The following is a 20,012-nucleotide window of genomic DNA, read 5'->3' on the forward strand; positions in this document are numbered from 1 at the left end:
ATGCAGCATCCTCTTGATAGGAGACTCAAAGTGCCCTGCTGGGGGTCTCTCCTACAACCCAGAGTTTCTACCTTCGACACTCTGTGGAGATCCCTGAGTAGGCTGAGTGCTGACCCTCGCAGGCAGCGGAGTCACTGCCCCGGGCGCACAGCACCCTGGGGCATAGGGACACTGCTCTGAATTACAGCCTTGGGCAGACCTGTGTGTACACCCAGACTTCACCCCCCTGCAGCATCCCTGGGAGAAGGTAGCAGGATGCCCTGTCCCTCTGACTGTGTCGCAGGGAATCCCTGCTCTGAAGCATCTCCCCCTCCTCTGCAAAGGAGAAGCTGGGAGAGCGATTCTTAAAAATCCAGTTGTGAGACTGGAATGATTTCAAGACCTTTCCAGGAACGTCAGTAGCATTGCCCTGCAGCCAGAGACTTACCGTGTCAGGGGCTGGGAAGATTTCTCCCACAAGGAGCTCTCCTCTGTCCTCCCACTCCACACTGCCTTGCACTTCTCTCTGCCTTCTCTCTTCTCATGTCAGCAGCAGCAGGCAGTGCCCAGAGCCCTGCTGCTCTTTGCAGAGGAGCTGCTCCTGCACACAGCTGTCTCTGGGCAGTGCTGCCCAGTTGCCATAAACTCCCTCCATCCCTGGATCCTGGCCCCACTCAGGAGCAGAGGCCCAGCTGAGCTCATGAATTTCTCTGTCCCTTGTGCTCCATCGTCCTGGGAAATGTTCACTGAAGTAGACTAAAATAATCACTGATGGTCCCTCTCTAAGCACTGAAGGAAGACTGATTCCATCATTGCAATTTGTCTCATCAGAGGATGGTTATCTATGAAAAGTGGAAATGTCCCACTCAGGAAGCCCCTAGTCCCACCTCTTAGCTAGGCAGCACACCTAGATGGGCAGAAGAATAGAGTTCCTTTTCCCAGAGTTTAGGGAATAATTCAGATGAGTCAGCTGGGCTTCTCAGGCTGCTTTAGAAGGCCCTGGGCTGGCATAGGATTCAGATTCTCCCGTGAGCTCCACAAAAAACACAGAGGAGGTGGGATTCCCCTTGCCCAGGCAGAAGTGAGAACAGCACGGATGTCTGCATGCGAGATCTTGGTCTATGCATGACCATGCCGGTCTTCTGCTCCATCCTCCTGGGAAATGTTCACTGAGGTAGACTAAAATAATCAGCTATTGTCCTTTGCTAAAGAGTGGAGAGAGACTGACTCCAGCACTGCAATTTATTTCATCAGAGGATGGCTACCTATGATAGCTGGAAATGCCCCACTCTGGAAGCTCCTATTCCCATCTCTTAAGTAGGCAGGACATGTAGAAAGGAGCAAGAAGGGAGCTCATTGACACATGGTTCAGGTGCTGACTCAGATGAGTCAATCTGGGCATCTCATTCTGATTTGGAAGGCCCTGGGCTGGAGGGGGATACAGCAAAATCCTGTGAACTCCACAAACACACAGCAGGTGGGATTCCCCTTGCCCAAGCTGAAGTGTGCACAACACAGATGTCTGCATGGGAGCTCTTTCTTCAAGCTCCCATTGTAATCATCTGAGATGAAGGGTGGGAGTCAGTTGCTCACACACAAACACCTGGGGACATTGGAAGAGACAGAGGTGGTCCCAGGCATGTGCCAGTGTCTGCTTGCTCTCATGGAGCAACTGGGAGACCCACATCCTTCTAGAGCATGAGGTGGGGGCCAGGTAGAGAATTCTCTTGGCCATCTCAAATGACACTAGATGCCCACTACTGTTAGAGCACCCCTCACTATGATGCTGAGACACATGGAGATGCCTGCAGTGCAAACTGCTAATGTAATTCAGTGCAGACACTTGATGTAATGAAATAGAAATAGGCTGGCAGGGCCACGTCAGATGCCTGGGGTTTCTAGCACAACTGCATGGATGGGACCTATGGGAAAACCATGCCCCTTTGGAGTGGCTGCTGGGCAGACAACACAGGTTATCTCAGGCCTTCCTACCTGTGCCCAGATACCTTAATCCCACCACTGCCTTTAGGGAAAGTCCATCCCGACTGCATTCAAGCGTGCTGCATAAATGGGAGGCACATCACACCAAGGTCTCTGCTCTAGTCTCTGCACTCTCAAACCCTTCTTGCTCCTCTCTGCTTGAACCGCTTCTCAAGCCGGGATGATATGGACCAGGACTGTGCTAATGATGACCTCAGGGTGGCTCGATCACAGGCTGCCCAGGCCCAGGGACTTCTTCAGTGGCACTTTGTCCTGCCTGGAGATCTGTTCACCTCTGTCACAGGCCCCAGGCTCCTACAAGCCCTTTCCTGCCAGGGCTGCACAGCTCAGCTCTCTTTCTCCCTGGCCTTGGGCACTGCAGGCTTTGCTCTCAGTGGGAACCTCCTTGCACCATCACACTGTCACCTGCTATCTATGCCAGCATGTCTCTGCTCTGAAGTGGGACCACTGCACACACAGTGTCCTTGGCTCTTGGTAACAGGTTTCACCACAACCAGTCTGCTCTCTGTGCCACAGCTGATGCTCTGCAACACTAATATATGCAAATGCATGCAGCCTGGGGTAGAGACAGGAGCAGATGGAGATGTACAAGCTTTCGCAGGTGTGAAACATCATTGGAATAATTGAGATGTGGTGGGATCATTCACATGACTGGAGGGCGATTCTTGTAGGGTACACTCTCTTCAGGAGAGACTGTCAGAGAAGCTGAGGAGGGAGGATGTCTTTTGTGTGAAGGGGCAGCTCGGATGTGTGGTAAATGTCCTTTACCTAGACTTTAGCAAGGTATTTGACACTGTCTCCCATAATATTCTTGCATGCACGTTAGAATGTTACAGTCTAGAAGAGCAAACAACCGGATGGATAAAAAGCTGCTTCGATGATCAGAGGCTTAGAGGGCGGTCGTGAATGGGTAGTGCTCTTCCTGGAGGCCAGGGAGAAGTGGAGCACCCGAGGGTCTTTCCAGGAAGATGTTCAGTTTATCATCTGTATTACTTACACGCAGGAGGCAATACTCATCATGCCTGTAGATGACCCCAAACTGGAAGTGGAGGGTTGGGGGTCACTCATATGCTTGAGGGATGCCATTCAGAGGGACCTAGACAGGCAGGAGGAACGGGCTGTAAGGAACCTCATGGAATTCTACAAGGACAAATGCCAGGGCTTGCACCTGCGATAAACCAACACCCCACACTGTTACAGGCTGGGGCCTGAGTGCCTGGGGAACAGCTCTCTGGAAAAGGACATGAGGGTGCTGGGGGAGAGGAGGCAAAACATGAGCCAGCAGCGTTCCCTGGCAGCAAAGAAGGCCAGAAGCATCATGGGCTGTATGAGCAGGAGCACAGCATGGAGGTCAAGGGAAATGGTGATCACCTTCTAGTTCATGTTCACTAGACGCCATCTAGAACCCTTCATCCAGGTTTGGGTTCCCAGAAGAAGAAAGAGGTTGATAACTGGGAGCAAGTTTGGCCGAGGGCCCTCACAGTAGTCAAGGAGCTGGAGCACTTGTTCTGACAGGAAATGGGTCTGGTTCAAGTTGTAGAAGAGATGGCTTTGGAGGGATCTCATAGCAGCCCTCCAATGGCTATGAGGAGGTCCTCCATAAGATGGAGGCAGGCTCTTCTCCAGGGTGCATGGTGGGAGGACAAGAGACAATGGGCATAAGTTTATGCAGGATATAAGGAAAAGCTTTTCCACTACAAGGATGGTGAAGCATTGGAGGTGGTTGCCCAGAGAGGCTGTGCAGTGTCCTGCCTTGGAGGTTTCCAAGACCACATTGGATGAAGCTGAGAGCAACCTGGTCTGACCCCAGAGCTGACCCTGCTGGGAGCAAGCAGATTGGCCTAGAGATCTCCTGAGGTCCCTTCCACCCTGAAGGAGTCCATGATTCTTCCCGCTCTCTATTTTCTCTTGTTGATGTCAGGAAAAGCACGAAGGTGCCCTGTGACAGTGGAAGCAGGCCTGCTTTCTTGTCCTCCTCCAGTCAGAGTTATTCTCATGCAGGGCTTCTTCGCAGGAATCCCCAAGACAGCCCTGATCAATCCTTGGCCTCACTTTTAATTTCCTTGTTTTGTTCTTCCGTCCCTCCTGAGTCTGTCTCTTTTACCATTCTGATCCTGTCCCATACAGCCCACCCCACCCCTGCTCACCCTTACCTCCTTGGAGCTCGTTTTTTTATTTGTTTGTTTTCTTTTGTTTTGTTTTATTTTGACACAGAGGAGCTTCAGCCCTGAAGGAACTTTAGAAATTTGGGTGATTTGGACAACGGATACCTCATGAAGATTTACAAGAAAAGCGTCAAGTCCTCTGCCTAGGTGGGAATACACCCGTCCGTGACTAGAGTTTGAGGGACCTGGTTTTCTTTAGCCAGGAGGCAAAGGGCAGTAGACTATTAGCCTGTGACTGCTTTAAGGGTGGTTTCAGGGATGATGGAGCTTTTCTTGCCAGTGGGAAACAGCATGCGAAGGAGAAAGATCCACAAACTGCATCTTGAGAGGCTCACACTGGACTTCAGGTCAAAAGAATGTCACTCGTGGAGTTGTGATGAGGTGCAACAGGTCACCCAGAGGGAGTCTGTGATCAGCCCCTGCCTTTGTGTTTCAAGGAAAAGCAAGTGAGGACTGGAAGACATCAGGAGAGCTAAGGAGATCGCGGGGTGAGAGCAAGGTGGGGAAGCAGCTTGGGTGTGTACATTCTGCAGGGAAAGAGGCACAGATGTGGGAAAGCATAGGACAGCCTGTGGTGGAGATGGCCGAGGGCACTGCCACGGCTGAAAGCTCCCAACACAGCTAGGTGTTTGTCCTTTTGGCTATGGCTGGTGTCTCTGACACCGAGGCCCACGAGAAGATGCCATTCCTTAAAGCACAGTGGCCTTGCTGCCTCCTTGTCCCTTGGGAGCCCAGGAGGTGCCGTATCATGGTCCTGAACTTGGCATTGTGCACCACACCCTCACACTGGCCCCAGGAAGAGCCCTGAGCAATGCGTGATGGAAAGCATCACCCTACCCAGGGACTGGCTGTCAGTGCCTGGTCTCGCTGCTTGATAACACACATCAAGGTTGACTTGGCATCACAGCCACCCTCACATTGCCTTTGCCTACCTGCAATCAGGGCCTCCAACTTTCAGCTCTAATCAGCCCCTGGGGAGCCTCTGTTGTTAATGCCCTCAGTGGGACCCATTTCTTCTGACTTTAACTTCTTGAGAAGTTTCTTCAGCCTCCTCTCAGCATCTGAAGTTCATGGGCTCAGCACCAAATACACCCAAGCGGTCACTAAAATACAAAAGTCCTTACGGAGCCATGCCTCTTTCCATGATTTTCTTCAGTTCATAAATTTTTGTGTGGTTAATTGGAAATTTTGCAGGAGTGTATTGAAATTAGGCAGATTTCCATGAGCACCTGAAAAAGAAAGATGTCTGCTTCTTAAGCTTTCTTGAGTATTCAGACCTCAGAATAAGTCATACCCACATTCCCCAATTCATACTGATCCACAGTGTCTCCTAATGAAGTCTGGACATGTAGGCAAAGCAGTGTTTTTGATAGGAGACCTGTATGGAGAACCTTCCTCCCCAGCTCCCCAGCCCTGCCATTGCCCTCAGCAGCCACTGGGGACTTCACATCACTCTTGTGAAAATCGAACCTTTTTCCTCTCAAGTCTGCAGCAGAATGTTACAGCTCATGTGCACCAATTCCCACCTGCTTTCCTTCGAGAACTAGCTGCAAGCAGACACAGAAGGGTTTTTCTTAAAAGCAAACAAACAAAAATAAAGTTTGGAACAGTTTAATAAAAGATACAAGACACTCGTCAACTGTATGGTAAGTCCAAGCTGCCTTCAGTGAGGTCCACTGCCCACAAGGCATAACCTTCTTGAAATGTTTTCAACAGATAGATAGGAAAGGATAGGCAAACAATACAACAAAGGAGGTGGCTAAAGAGACAAGGAGACTGCTGAAAGACGAGGCAAGCTTCAGACTGCCAGCAGCTCAGAGCAGCAACTGGAGAGTTGAGAGGTACCTGAATGGATAAAGAGCAAGGGGAAAAGAAAACCTGGGAAACTATGGAAAGTGCATATGCCCAGATTGTTTGATGCAAAGATACCTTTAAAAATGACCGATTTAATCAGGACATGTGGAAATATGTGAGAGATCACTTAGATTTTATCCACAGCCTAATAGACAGAGCAGTGGAAACACAAGGTCAAGGGCAGATCGATATTTCTTCTCCCCAGATTAACACCCTTCCTGAAGATTTCCACTCTTTCATCATGTTCATTGAAGTAGACTAAAATAATCACCAATGGGCCCTCTCTAAGCACTGAAGGGAGACTCATTCCAGCAGTACAGCTTATCTCATCAGAGCATGGTTATGTGCAAGAGGTGGAAATGTCTGGCTCTGGAAGCCCCGATTCCCATCTCTTAACTAGGCAGGACAAATAGAACTGGGCAAGAAGGGGTTGACAACATTGACAACAAGGAGGAGGCTGATCTCACCCCAGGCCAGACCCCACCAGTGCAGATGTCTCTGTCAAATCCAGGTCTCCGGATTTCCCTTTCTACTCTATGGAGGGAACTAAGTTGTCTCAATGGACTTGTTTTGAGATACCTTTCCTAATGACAAGCTCAGGTCCTGCAGGAGCCGCCTCCAAAATTTCCAGCACCACATGGCAACACAGCTACCCCAAGGCATCTCAGGCAGCAATAGCCTCTCTCTGTGGCCAAATGAATCAAGCCCAAAAAAGTAGATCCTAGTCCTAAGTTGAGATCTTCTCAAAAAATAACTCACTACAACAATAGACAAGAAATGTTCGTTTCCAAAACTTCACACAGTTTTTACCATTGCCATATATTTTTTTCTGTCTTATTAATTGGCAGCTCCATTTTCACGCAATACAGGAATTTGTCTGTCTATGTGAGTGTGCATGCAAATATACACACATTGTTCATCAAAATACATTTGCTACCAAAACTCGGAATAGAGAAACTTTGTTATGAGAAACTACTTTATCTAAACTGTCATGTTTCAGCTCTCTTCTTCTGCCTCTCTCTCCTTTCTTCTTCCTTGGCCTCTTCTCTCTTTACAGAGCTCTGCAGGGAACGGTTCACTGAATCACAGCAATCAGGGTGGATGAGACCTCTGGATGTCATCCAGTCCCAGCCGCCCTGGTCAATGCAGAGGGAACTAGATGAGGTTGCCCAGGGGCTCCCCCCACGTATGCATTGGCCACAAGGGTCCTGAGAATACACTCCATCCATTGTGCAGGCCATTCATCAAGATGTTAAACAGTCCTGCCCCACATGTTGATCACTGAGGGATGTCACTAGTAACCGGCTGCCACTTGGAACTTGCACCACTGATCACAGCGTTTCAGCCTGATGGCCCATCCAATCTTCCACCTGCCTTATGGTCCGTTGATCCAGGGCAGAGCTCAACAATTTGCCTCTAAGGAGACTCTGGGGGACTGTGCCAAAGGCTTTCCTAAAGTGAAAGTACACAAAATCCCTGCAAAATCCCCCTTGTTCACACAGGCATTCATCTTATGGCAGAAGGCAATCAGGTTGGTCAGGCATTGTTTCCATTTCCCCTTGGTCAACCCACGATGCCTCTTCCAGACCTTCTCCTTCATATGCTTGGAGATGGTTTCCAGGAGGATTTGCTCCATCACCTTCCCAGGGACTGAGATGAAGAGGACCAGCCTGTCGTTGCCCAGACCCTCCCTCTTGCCCTTCTGCAAAATGGCTGAGATGTCTGCCTTTTCCCAGTCATCAGGAACCTCCCTGATTGCACTGACATTTCATAGACAATTGGGAGCAGCATTGCAGTGACTCCAGCCACCTCTCCCTGCACCCTGGGGTTCTTCCCGTCTGGTCCCATGGACTTGTGAGTCCTCCCCAGCTGCATCTTCATCACCCTTTGGTGAGGCTTTGCTAACACAGATGCTGCCAAAGGACTTGGGGGCCAGGGAGGCCTGGCAGCAGACAAGACCAGGAAAAGACAAGGGAAAAGAGGCAATGAGCTCCTCAGCCTTTCCCCTCTCTTTGTCACTATGTCCCCTGCCCCACTGAGCAGGGAGAACACATTTTCCTTGGATGGATGCCTTGTGCTGCCAACATCCTTGCAGAAGCCCTTCAGGTTACACTCCCCATCCCTTCTTAGCTCTCGCTCTACCTCCAGCTCCAGCTCCAGCTCCAGCTGAGCTTTGCCTTGCCTAACTCCATCCCAAACAAGATGAAATCCTCTCTGCTGCAGTCCAGGGTGGTGACTCTGTTATTCCTCTTACCTCTCCACCATCTCACGGTCACTGCAGTGACAGCCAACCTCCACATTCACATCCCCATCCAGCCTGAGCTTCAGGCAAGAAACCAAGGGGAGGATGGCACCATCTACTTAGAGGTGCAAACTACAGACGTACAGAAATCACACTGCAGAAAAGCTTGCTCTTCTCCCCTCACCACAGAGGGGATCCAGGCAATGGCCTTTCAGGTGGTTAAAGGCTGATGCAAAGAATTTCCATTGTAATGTAGATATGCCTGAGGCAGTGCCTCCCAGGCTGCCCTTACAGACAATGGAAAGGAGGAAGTGTTCACCTGCCTTCTTTTAGATGGTCGCATAAAGCACAAAGGACTCCTGTCCCAGAGACATTTGCTCTGTGCTTGAAATGGAGCCTGAGATCATAGGCTTTCAGGATAATGCAGGTTGAAGAGACCACAGGAGGTCTGTAGTGCAAGGTGCTGCTCAAAGCAGGGTCAGATAGAGGGTCAGAAATCAAAGAATGCCCCTGCCAAAGGACTTCTGGGGATGATAGTGATGGAGAAATCAGTAGAGGGTTGATGGGGTGGTACAAGTCCCATGGACAAAAGGGTTTCCTTTTTCCCCTTCTCCAGAGAATGAAATCCTCAGCTCTCCACAAAGAAGAAGCTGGGACACTAACTTTGCCACTAACATGGAGGCAGAGAAGCTCCTGAGTCCCTTACAGACAGAGGCTGGTCCAAAGGCCACCACCCCAATGTCCCAAGAGCCCCAGGCATGCCTGCCTTGCTGCTGGGCACCCTGCAGCCCCAGGCAGGAGGTGTGCAGGGAAGAGAGTGGTGTCTGCAGCCTGCAGCCTTGGCCACACAGCAGGTGTGGTGGGACCCTGGTTCCCTAGATGAGACTGGGCTCTCCTGCATTTCCCCAGTGAAGCCTGCATCCCCTCTAGCTGGGAAAACAGCCCGGCAGAGAGGACCAACACGAGAAAAACAATCTCTGTTCCGGGGTGTGCAGAGAGGGGGAAGTCAAGGGGGATCTGCTGATGCCCTGGACAGTGATTCCCTCCCTGCAGCCGCTACAGCCCTGCTGATGCCCTGTAACCCGTGAGCCCAGGAGGTGGGACTCCGATCTGCTCTGGCTCTAAAGATTTCTCAGCCCTTAAGACCCAGGATGCAAAGCACCGGTCTGGGGACACCTCAGCAGTCGAAGGGCCTGAATACCTGGCGTGTTGCCTAAAACTTTTTTGGAGTCTCCCGGCACTACTTTGACTCCTGTTGCACATGGAGCAGAGACTCCTTTGGGGATGAACTTGCTCACTGTGTAATTCTGAGGACAGGCTTGACCAGGCAGTACAAATGCCAGCAAGGCCTCAACCCCACAACAGTGTCCCCTGCCCAGAACTCTGCCTTCCAGCCCCTTCCTCCTAGAGGATTTGGTTTGGGAGGGACCACCAGAGATCTCCAGGAGCATGATCTGCTCTGAGCTGGGCTAACTTGACAGATAGATCAGGTTGGTAGGTGCTTTCTCCAGGAGAGTTTTTATAAGATTTCCTCTCCCCTGCCCCAGTGCTGCTCAACTACCATGGTTATTTCTTTGTTTTTTTCGTTAAACTCTTTTGAAATTTCCCTTACTTCATCTTTTCCTTGCTGTCTCTTGACCTTTCCTGCCCTTAGGTCCCAGCCAGACCAGCCCACCAACTTTGACTGAGGACCCTCACAGCCTCACTTCCAGGCACAACCTTCCTGGGATCTCCTGGGACCGCGCAGGCGGGCTGTGGTGGCCATCTCCAAGCAGAGCTATGTGCTGCGGATCCCTATGTGGTCTTAGACGAGAATGTATGGATACATGACATGACCCAGGCAGAGCCTGTGGGCCAATGCCAGGGCAGAGACAGGATCAACAGGCATGAGAAGTGAAAACCTCCAGCAGCTCCTCTCCACACCTGGGCTGGCAGTGATGCACCTAGCGGTGCTCCTGAGACAGTGACACAGGACAGGGGGCACTGTGAGCTGCAGTGCTGGGCACTGACCATCTGTGCTGGGTCTGGGAGTCCTGGCAGGTGGTGCTGGTGCCTGCAGCCCTAGAGAAAACCCCAACCCTGCTACCAGCAGTGAGTCCCCTCCATGACTGTCGGGAGTTTCTGGAGTGTCGTGGCTCCCATCTGCACCTCATCCCTCCACTGGCCCAGCCCTGCTAACCTCCATGTGGCCCAACAGCCCCACTGTGTAGGCACCATACAGGACAGGGTGCATTCTGGGGTGGGGAAACATCCCCCCAGCATGGTCCCCATGACAGCCCTTGGTGCCCCGTCCCCCTTGGCCCTCCTGACTGGCAGCCTCCCACCAGTCCCCAGACCCTGCTCAGCCCTGATCCTGTCCCCCTGGTGTTAGCAGAAGGCCATGCTCCAGGGTCTGATGAGGTCTGAGGCCATAAAGAGGCCAGGCAGGGCTGGCAATTTCCCCCATACAGGTGCTGAGCCCAGCAGGGAGACAGAGCTGGTCACAGTCAAAGATCACATCTCACCAGGACTGTGGGGAATGGCCAGTGCTGGAAATAGCTGGTGTGAGGGTCTGGGTGTGTGAGGAGTTTCCTGGGGCTGTTTCTCCTCTCTGTTCATGCAGCAACAAGCTGGGCTGGATCTTGGCACTGAGGCACCCTATTTGAGGCCCCCATGGGAGGAGGATGGTCTACAGGCCCAGTAGACAGCCCCAGGACCTCCTCTGCATGCTCCCTGAAAGCCCTGCAGAGGACCCAGCAGAGGCCTCGTCCTCCCAGGGATAACAGCTGGACATCAAGTCCTCCAGCTGGGCATGGAGCCTTGTCTGGGGGTGACTTTGGGGGTAAGGACCAGCATGCAGGGTGGGGGAGATTGTCTGAAGGAAATGTGCTGGGGACACTGCACAAGGGACAGCAGCTTTGGAGGAAGAGCCCAGCCTTCAGGCACCGCACCTGGAAGAACCTACTTTATTACAGAGATATTATGAGGGAGTCAGCTCTGACCCAGTGTTGGACACAACTTTATACGGGCACCGGGTGAGACAGAGCAGTCTCAGTGAAGGTGGAATGAATCCAACCACTTGTTCAGCAACACAGATAACAAGTACTACTACTAATAGTAATAAAAGTCATAATGAAAATAAAGTGAACAAACAAAGCTCAGTCTTGGAACAGAACAGAGGGGGAGTCATTTGTGGAGAGCAATGGCAATGTTACCAGTGCTGAAAAATGTCCGTGAAATCACTTTCCTCAGGGCATCTTTGAGCTCCTTGTTCCTCATGCTGTAGATGAGAGGGTTCACTGCTGGAGGCACCACCGAGTACAGAACAGCCACCACCAGATCCAGAGCTGGGGAGGAGATGGAGGCAGGCCTCAGGTAGGCAAAGGTGCCAGTGCTGACAAAGAGGGAGACCACAGCCAGGTGAGGGAGGCACATGGAAAAGGCTTTGTGTCGTCCCTGCTCAGAGGGGATCCTCAGCACAGCAGTGAAGATCTGCACATAGGACAGCACAATGAAAATGAAACACCCAAAGACTAAAAAGGCACTAACAGCAAGAAGCTCAACTTCCCTGAGGTAGGAGTCTGAGCAGGAGAGCTTGAGGATCTGTGGGACTTCACAGAAGAACTGGTCCACTGTGTTGCCTTGGCAGAGTGGTATTAAAAATGTGTTCCCAGTGTGCAGGAGAGCATTGAGAAAACCACTGCCCCATGCAGCTGCTGCCATTTTGAGACAAGCTCTGGTGCCCATGAGGATCTCATAGTGCAGAGTTTTGCAGATGGCAATGTAGCGGTCATAGGCCATGACAGTGAGGAGACAATACTCTCCTCCAAAGAAGAAGACAAATAGAAAGGTCTGTGCAACACATCCCAAGTAGGAAATGACCCTGGTGTCCCTCAGGGAATTGGCCATGGATTTGGGGACTGTGGTGGAGATGGTGCCAAGGTCCAGAACAGAGAGGTTGAGGAGGAAGAAGTACATGGGGGTGTGGAGGCGGTGGTCACAGGCTATAGCTGTGATGATGAGGCCGTTGCCCAGGAGGGCAGCCAGGTAGATGCCCAGGAAGAGCAAGAAGTACAAGACGTGCAGCTCCCATGTGTTCGCAAATGCCAAGAGGAGAAACTCATTGAGGGTGCTGCCGTTGTACATTTGCTCCGTTGGGGCACTGGTGGACTGTCCAAGGAGGAAAAGACAGGGGCAAGTTAGAGCAGGCTTCCCTGAGCCAAACCCACTCTGTTTCTCACAGAAACCTCCACCTTTCCTCCGCCCTTTACCTTCGCTCAGCTCCCTTTCTGCAGCTCTGTTTACACTGGCTGAGGGTGCCATGCGGAGCAGGGGCCTCTGCCCATGGTGTCCAGAGGAGTCAGTCCTGCTCTGCTGGGGGGTGTAAATGGAGGTGTCAAACTGACCCTGCTACGTGGTGGGATACCTGGGGATGGGCGCTGGGAGCTGGGAGCAGGGGACTTGGTCCAGGTACCAGTGGGAAGTTTCTCTGCTTACCATAATGAGAGCTGAATACAGCTGTGTCTGCAAGAGAAGACCCTTGGGAGGGATTCATCTCCCCCAGCCTTCCCTCTTGAACAGAGGTGTCTGTATCTGAATCAGTCACACCAGCTGCCACTCCAGCAAGGCAGAGAAAGAGTCAAGCGAAGGCAGGGGGTGACCTGACCCTTTCTAGATGTCTCTGTCCCAATGAGATAGACCCTGCCCTCACACCAGTTTGCCATCTGTGTCCTTCCTGCAGGCACTGCAGAGGGAATGGGAAGCGACTAGCTCTGATGCACACATGCTGCAGCAGATTATGTCCACCGAGTTATGTGGAAGGGCTGTTCAACATTTGGAAACCCATTTTTCTCTGCAAAATGATCACTGGAGGAGTCTGAGGATATACATACATACATACACACACACACACACACACACATATATGTATGCTTGTATTTTAGATGCCTCCATCTCCCAGTGGGAGCATTCTCTGAGGCGGTGGAAAACTGGCATTTTAGCTGCTCTAAGCATGTGCCCTTGTGCACCCAAAGAGCAAAAAACCCTCTGTGACTTTGTATAGGGTCACGGGACCTGTTCTGTCCATGAGTCTTGCCCCTCACTGCCCTGCACTTGCACCTCACTCAGATGAAGGACAACCACACACACAAATTCCTCTAAGAAAGTAACTAGACTGAGCTGGGAGTGGGGGAGTTCAGTTTCACAGTGAAGATTTCCAAATTCTTCGCTCTCAGCCCCGACATGGAGAGAGTGGTGAAGAGTGTGACAAGGTTTCTGACTCACATGACCAGACCAGGGACTCTCAGATCTTACAGAAATGCTCCAGGGAAGCTGTGCTTTTTCAGAGGGCAGCTTGCAGCTTGACAGCACAGCCCCAAGAAGCAGTCAAGTGTCCTAAAGATGGACTCTCCCAAAAGGAGAGTCAGCTCATTCCCCAACCTCATGAAATGCATTGCCAGGAGCCTCACAGGTTGGAAGGGGATTGGGGCTTCTCACTACCAGGAAGGGAACACCATGCAGGACACACAGGGCCGGTGTCTTAACTGCAGCTGAACACCCCTGAAAGGTCTGAGAGAAACCTCAGCAAGTCCCTTCATCCTCACCTCAGCCTACAGACAGCACCACCATCACCTTCTTGGCCTCGGGAGGGTTTGCCTGACCTGTTCCTTAGAACCTGCAAGCACAGAGATGCCCCTGGACAGGGCCCTGCCTGTGGGAGGTTTGTGGAGGGCAGGAATGAGCACACAGAGGGTGGGAGGGGGTCTGTGAGCACCGACCAGGAAAAGACACTGGGACAGAGAAAGAGCTGCCAGCAGGGACAGCTCCAGGCAGCGGAGATGGGCAGGCAGTGAGAGGGAAGTGCAAACAGAAACATTATGGGTGGATGGAGTTGAGCAAGTCATGGTCAGGCCCTGCAGTGCTGACACCTCCCTCAGGGAGCTCAGGTCTCTGCTGCAGAAACCTCCCAGTAGCAGGGCACTGCCCAGGGCCATCCCCATGGTTGCAGGTGCTAAGGAGCAGGTCACATAAACCCAGATGAGGCCAGCAAAGGGGAAGCTGGTGCTGTCTATAGACTAAGGGGTCTAAGGAAGGAGGAAGGAACTTTCAGAAGTTCCTAGCAGACACGTTGGCTGCTCCTGGAAACTGTTCATGAGTCTCAGTCTGTTGTCCAAGCCTGACAGCTCCCTTTCCGTTTTCCCCTTGCCAGGTGGTAGGAAATACAAAGCACCATGTCAGGAAATTGGCTTCTCTTTCAGGAAATCCCTGCCTTCACTTTCCTTTTGAAAAGCCCCTTCGGAAACGTCCTGTGTATGAGCTAGCGCTATGAGCAGCCCTGACCCATGCAACACCCTGTCAGTGGGAGAAGGAACCTGCCCTGACAGAGGTCGCTCCTCCCACCCAGAGCTTCTCCTGGCAGTGCCGTGGGGAGCTCCCCAGGCAGGCTGAGTTCTGACCCTTGCAGGCGGCAGAGTCACTTACCGTGGAATACAGCAATGTGGGGCATAGGGGCAGCGCTCTGAATTACAGTCCTGCGCAGACCCCAGCTTCACAACCATGCAGCTTCCTTGGGAAAAGGGAGTAGGATGCCCTTCCCTGAGATGGTATGGGAGACGATCCCTGCTCTGAAGCACCTCCTCCTCCTCTGCACTAGAGAAGGCAGGAGAGAGAAGCTAAAAGTCCTATCAGTGATGGGATGGGATGGGTTCAGAAGACCCTTCCAGGAACCTCAGTAGCATTGCCCTGCAGCCAAAGACTTACCGTGTCAGGGGCTGTGAAGCTTTCCCCCACAAGGAGCTCTCCTCTCTCCTCCCACTCCACACCGCCTTGCACTTCTCTCTGCCTTGTCTCATCTCATGTCAGCAGCAGCAGGCAGTGCCCGGAGCCCTGCTGCTCTTTGCAGAGGAGCTGCTCCTGCATACAGCTGTTCCTTGGCAGTGCTGCCCACTTGCCATGAGTTCCCTCAGTCTGAAGAGCCTGTCCCTGCTCAGGAGCAGAGGCCCAGCTGAAATCATGAATTTCTCTGTCCGTTGTGCTCCCTCCTCCTGGGAAATGTTCACTGCAATAAACTAAAATAGTCACTCATGGTCACCCTCTAACTATTGAAGGAAGACTGATTCCAGCATTGCAATTTGTCTCATCAGAGAGTGGTTGTCTATGTGAGGTAGAAACGTCAGCACCTGCAAGCCCCTATTCCTATGCCTTCACTAGGCAGGACACCTAGAAGCGGACAAGAAGGGAGTTCCTTTCCCCATGGTTCAAGTATTGATTCAGATGAGTCTGTCTGGGCACCTTATGCCAGGTTACAAACCCGTGGGCTGGAGGGGGATTCAGATCCCTCCCGTGAACTCCACAAACACACAGGAGGTGAGTTTTCCTTTGCCAAACCTGAAGTGAGCACAACAGAGGTGTCTGCATGGGAGCTCCTTGTCTAAGCTCCCGTTGTAATCACTGGAGATGGAGGGTGGGAGTCAGCTGGTCACACACAAACACCTGGTGACATTGGAAGGGACAGAGGTGGTCGAAGGCATGTGCCAGTGTCTGCTTGTTTTAACGGAGCAACTATGATGCCCGAAACCTTCTAGAACCTGAGTTGGGGGCCTGTTGGGGAATATCCTTGGCCATCTGAAATGACCCTAGTGCCTACTGCAGCTAGAGCTCCACTCACTCTGAAGCTGAGACAAGCAGATCTGTACAATGCAAACAGTGAACGCAATTCAGTGCAGACACTAGATTCAGTGACATAAAGATAGGCCATAGGCAAGGCCATGTCCGATGCCAGGAGGGTCCAGCACAACCCCAGGTCTCTAGCAAATACAGCATGGGGACCTACAGGAAAGGCATGTCCTTCTGGAGTGGTTGCTGGGAAAGCACCCCAGGGCCACTCAGTTTTCCTACCAGGGCCCAAACAACTGAATCCCACCATTTAGCTTTAGGCAAAGTCCATCCCATCTACATCCAACAGTGTTGCATAGATGGCAGGCACATCACGCCAAGATCTCTGCTCTAGTCTCTGCACTCTCAAACACTTCTTTCTCTTCTCTCCATGAAGAACTTCTCACCCCCAGATCATGTGAACAGGGACTGTGCTAGTGATGTCCACAGGCTGGTTGGATCAAAGGACATCCAGGCCCAGGGAATGTTTCAGTGGCACTTGTCCTTCCTGGAGATTGCTTCACCTCTGTCTCAGGCCCCAAGATGCAACAAAGTCAGTTCAGGCAGCAAACCCCTCTCCTGCCATTTCTGCACAGCCCAGCTCTGTTTCTGCCTGGCCTTGGGCACTGCAGACATTGCTCTCTCAGTGGGAACCTCCTTTCACCTTTACATTGCCACCTGCTATCCATGCCAGCATGTCTCTGCTCTGAAGTGGGGCCATTGCACATACAGTGTCCTCAGCCCTTGGGAACATGTTTCACCATGACCGGTCTGTGCTCTGTGCCACAGCTGAGGCTCTGCAGCCCAAATATACACAAGTGAATGCAGCCTGGGGCACAGGCGTGAGCAGATGGAGATGCACAAGGCAGATAAGGGTGATGCTTTCCTGGATCTGGAAATTGCAAATAAGGAGGAAGTCATCAGGGACAGGATAGTGTCAGCCTTGCCTAGAGTGACCATGAGAAAGTGGAGTCCCAGATCCTGAGGGGAGTGAGGAAGGACAGTAGCAGAATACAGACCCTGCACTTCAGAGGAGCAGACTTTGGCCTGTTCAAGGGACTGCTGGGGAGGAACCCTTGGTCTGGAGGAAGAACCTGAGGTGAGGGGGGTTTCTTTTGCTTCTTTCTTGGGAACAATTTCCTGTTGTGCAGAAGGAAAGACTAGTACCCAGGATGGGTGTCCATGCATCTGTTCTGCATCTTCCTTACATCTGGCATTTCTATGTATATACGGACAGATGCAAGGCCCCCTGTACTTCCTTTTCCTCCTTTGGAAAACTCATCTGATTGATAGCGGTACACCTTCTTGTCTCCAGTGTCTTGTTGGCCAACTCCTTTGCTCACAGCAATCAATGCACTGCACTCAGTTCCTGCTCTGCTCCAGGAGTGATGCAATTTTCGGGACCCTTCTGCTCCTTCACAGAAGCACAGAATGGTTGAGGTTGAAAGGCACCTCCTCATCTAGTCCAAATCCCCTGCTCAAGCAGAGTCACCTGGAGCACGTTGCACAGGATCACATTCAGGTGGGTTTTGAATATCTCCAGAGAAGGAGACTCCACAGCCTCTCTGGGCAACCTGTTCATGTGCTTGGTCACCCTTACAGAAAAGAAGTTTTTCCTCATATTCAGATGGAACTTCCTGAGTTTCAGTTTGTGCCTGTTGCCTCGCGTCCTGTCGCTGGGCACCACTGAAAAGAGTCCAGCTCCATCCTCTCGGCACCCTCCCTTCAGTTATTTGTATACATTGATAAGATCTCCTCTCAGTCTTCTCTTCTCCAGGCTGAACAGGTCCAGCTCTCTCAGTCTTTCCTCATAAGAGAGATGTTCCAGTCCCCTAATCATCTTCGTAGCCCTCTGCTGGACTCCCTCCAGTAGTTCCATGTCTCTCTTGTACTGGGGAGCCCAGAACTGGACACAGTACTCCAGATGTGGCCTCAGCAGGGCTGAGTAGAGGGGTAGGATCATCTCCCTCGACCTGCTGGCAACACCCTTCCTAATGCACCCCAGGATACCATTGGCTGCCTTGGCCACAAGGGCACACTGCCGTCTCATGCTTAACTTGGTGTCTACTAGGAACCTGAGGTCCTTCTCAGCAGAGCTGCTTTCCAGCAGGTCAACCCCCAACCTGTCCTGCTGCATGGGGTTATTCCTCCCCAGGTGCAGGACCCTGCACTTGCCTTTGTTGAACTTCAGGAGGTTCCTCTCCGCCCACCTCTCCAGCCTGTCCAGGTCTCTCTGAATGGCAGCACAGCCCTCTGGGGTATCCGCCACTCCTCCCAGTTTGCTATCATCAGCAAACTTGCTGAGGGTGCACTCTGCGCCTTCATCCAGGTCACTGATGAAGAAGTTGAACAAGACTGGACCCAGGACTGACCCTTGGGGGACACCGCTAGCTACAGGCCTCCAACTAGACTCTCTGCCACTGATCGCAACCCTCTGAGCTCTGCCATTCAGCCAGTTCTCAATCCACCTCACTGTCTGCTCATCTAGCCCACACTTCCTGAGCTTGCCTATGAGGCCAAGCACAGTCCCCAGGGTGCAGGATCCAGAGGTGGTGTGAGAGACTGAAGAACCTCCTGTCAGCCCATCTGTGTGGGCAGGGATGCGACCGGGGTTGTGGCTGACCCATGAACCTCACAGCTGCCTCCAGCAATGATGCTTCAGGGTTCTCCAAGTACGGCAGGCTCTGGTGCAGGTACTGCTCTGCTCTGCTGCTGTCCCTCAGCAGCTGGAGACAGCACAAAGCCAGGGGGCTGGTACCGAGCCTCCTCAGAAGGCCAGGCCTGTCCCTCCTCGCAGGATTGGCCTCCTCTTCCTTCCTGTTCATGACTGTCAGCTAGAAGCTGTGTGGTACTAAGGTTCAGAGGGAGCAGAGGACAGAGTGTGGGTTTCCTGAGAGGCCTGCAGAGCAGCAGAGACCAGGAGATGCCACCACAGCTGGGGCAGGACACCCTGTGTGCCCCTCATCTTGGCAAGGCCCCAAGCCATTCCCAGCCCGGAATGAGGAGATGCAGCTTGGGTCTGTCCCTCGCTGAAGGCAGAGGCAGCTCTGCCTTGTCCTTGGGGACTCAGGAAGTTGGACCTCATGCTGACATGCATTCAAAGGGACACTTGTCAACAGCCCTTGCCCTGACGCTCTGGCCCACCCAAGGGATGTCACCATTGCTTTCCCAAATCCCTGGTCCATACCTGGGCCACTCCTTGCATCTGGTCACTCATGTGGAGGAAGAGTGGGACCAGGCTCCTCTGCACTTGCTGCTTCATGCACCGTTTGTTCTTCCCCACCACAATCTCCATCAGGTCTTTGCAGAGGAGGATGGAGAGTTCTCACACGGGGCTGTCTTCCTGTGGGCAGGGAGGAGAGGAGGGGAGGCCTCAGCAATGACTCCAGGAAGTGGGCATGAGAAGAGGGTTTGCCATTGTGAGGCCTCACCCTCTCCAGGCACAAGTGTTGCCCAGCCCGGCTGGAGGTCAGAGCTGGCGACAAGCTGCTGGGAAGGCAGCCAGGAGAATGAGGATTGTCGGCAGCAGCAGGGCAAGCTTCCCTGGCCTCTGTCTCCCTGTGCCTCTGGAGAGAACATTCTGGATTTCCCTAAGACTCCATCAGGGCCCCCTTGCAGGAGAGGATAACAGAAAGGGACAGCCCGGGGACACGGCCTCTCCCTCACTCTCTAGCCTGCTCCTGCCTCTTTGTTCATCTCTGCCCCAGGCCAGGAAAGCACCACACGGAGTCAAGCATGAGACAGAGCAGCCGAGGGCAGAGAGGGGGCTGGTTTGATCTAGTCCCACAGCCCAGGACACCAAGGCCAGCACAGAGAATGGCCTGAGAACAACAGGGCAAAAGGTTTCCTGACAGGCAGCAGGGCCTGTGGCAGGAGGCGCAAATTGACATGCCAATGGGCACATGTGCAGAGGGACACACAGCACCCATAGCCACGCATACAGACCCCTGGACACGCCAGGAGAGCCCCTGGCTCTCCCACCAGCCGTCCATCATCAAAGCTGGCAGAAGCTTCTCAGCCAGCTGCAGAGCAATGGGGATGGAGCCCTTCTGGCGCAGGGGGCTGAGGATGTTTCTCAGCAACATCAGGCTTCCCACATGCATGTCCCTGCCAGCATCCTGCAGCCACTGCATGATGTC

At 52.5% G+C, this 20,012-nt stretch overlaps 1 protein-coding gene across 1 annotated transcript; it reads right to left on the reverse strand.

The window, feature by feature from the left end:
- Positions 1–11,406: 11,406 nt before the first annotated feature.
- LOC136993017 (olfactory receptor 14C36-like) lies at positions 11,407–12,366 on the reverse strand. Its single transcript, XM_067303035.1, has one exon. The coding sequence runs from the start codon at positions 12,364–12,366 to the stop codon at positions 11,407–11,409; it is 960 nt and encodes a 319-aa protein (XP_067159136.1).
- Positions 12,367–20,012: the final 7,646 nt, after the last annotated feature.

This window comes from Apteryx mantelli, chromosome 11, assembly GCF_036417845.1.
Source record: "Apteryx mantelli isolate bAptMan1 chromosome 11, bAptMan1.hap1, whole genome shotgun sequence".
In the NCBI taxonomy this organism is placed as follows: domain Eukaryota; kingdom Metazoa; phylum Chordata; class Aves; order Apterygiformes; family Apterygidae; genus Apteryx; species Apteryx mantelli.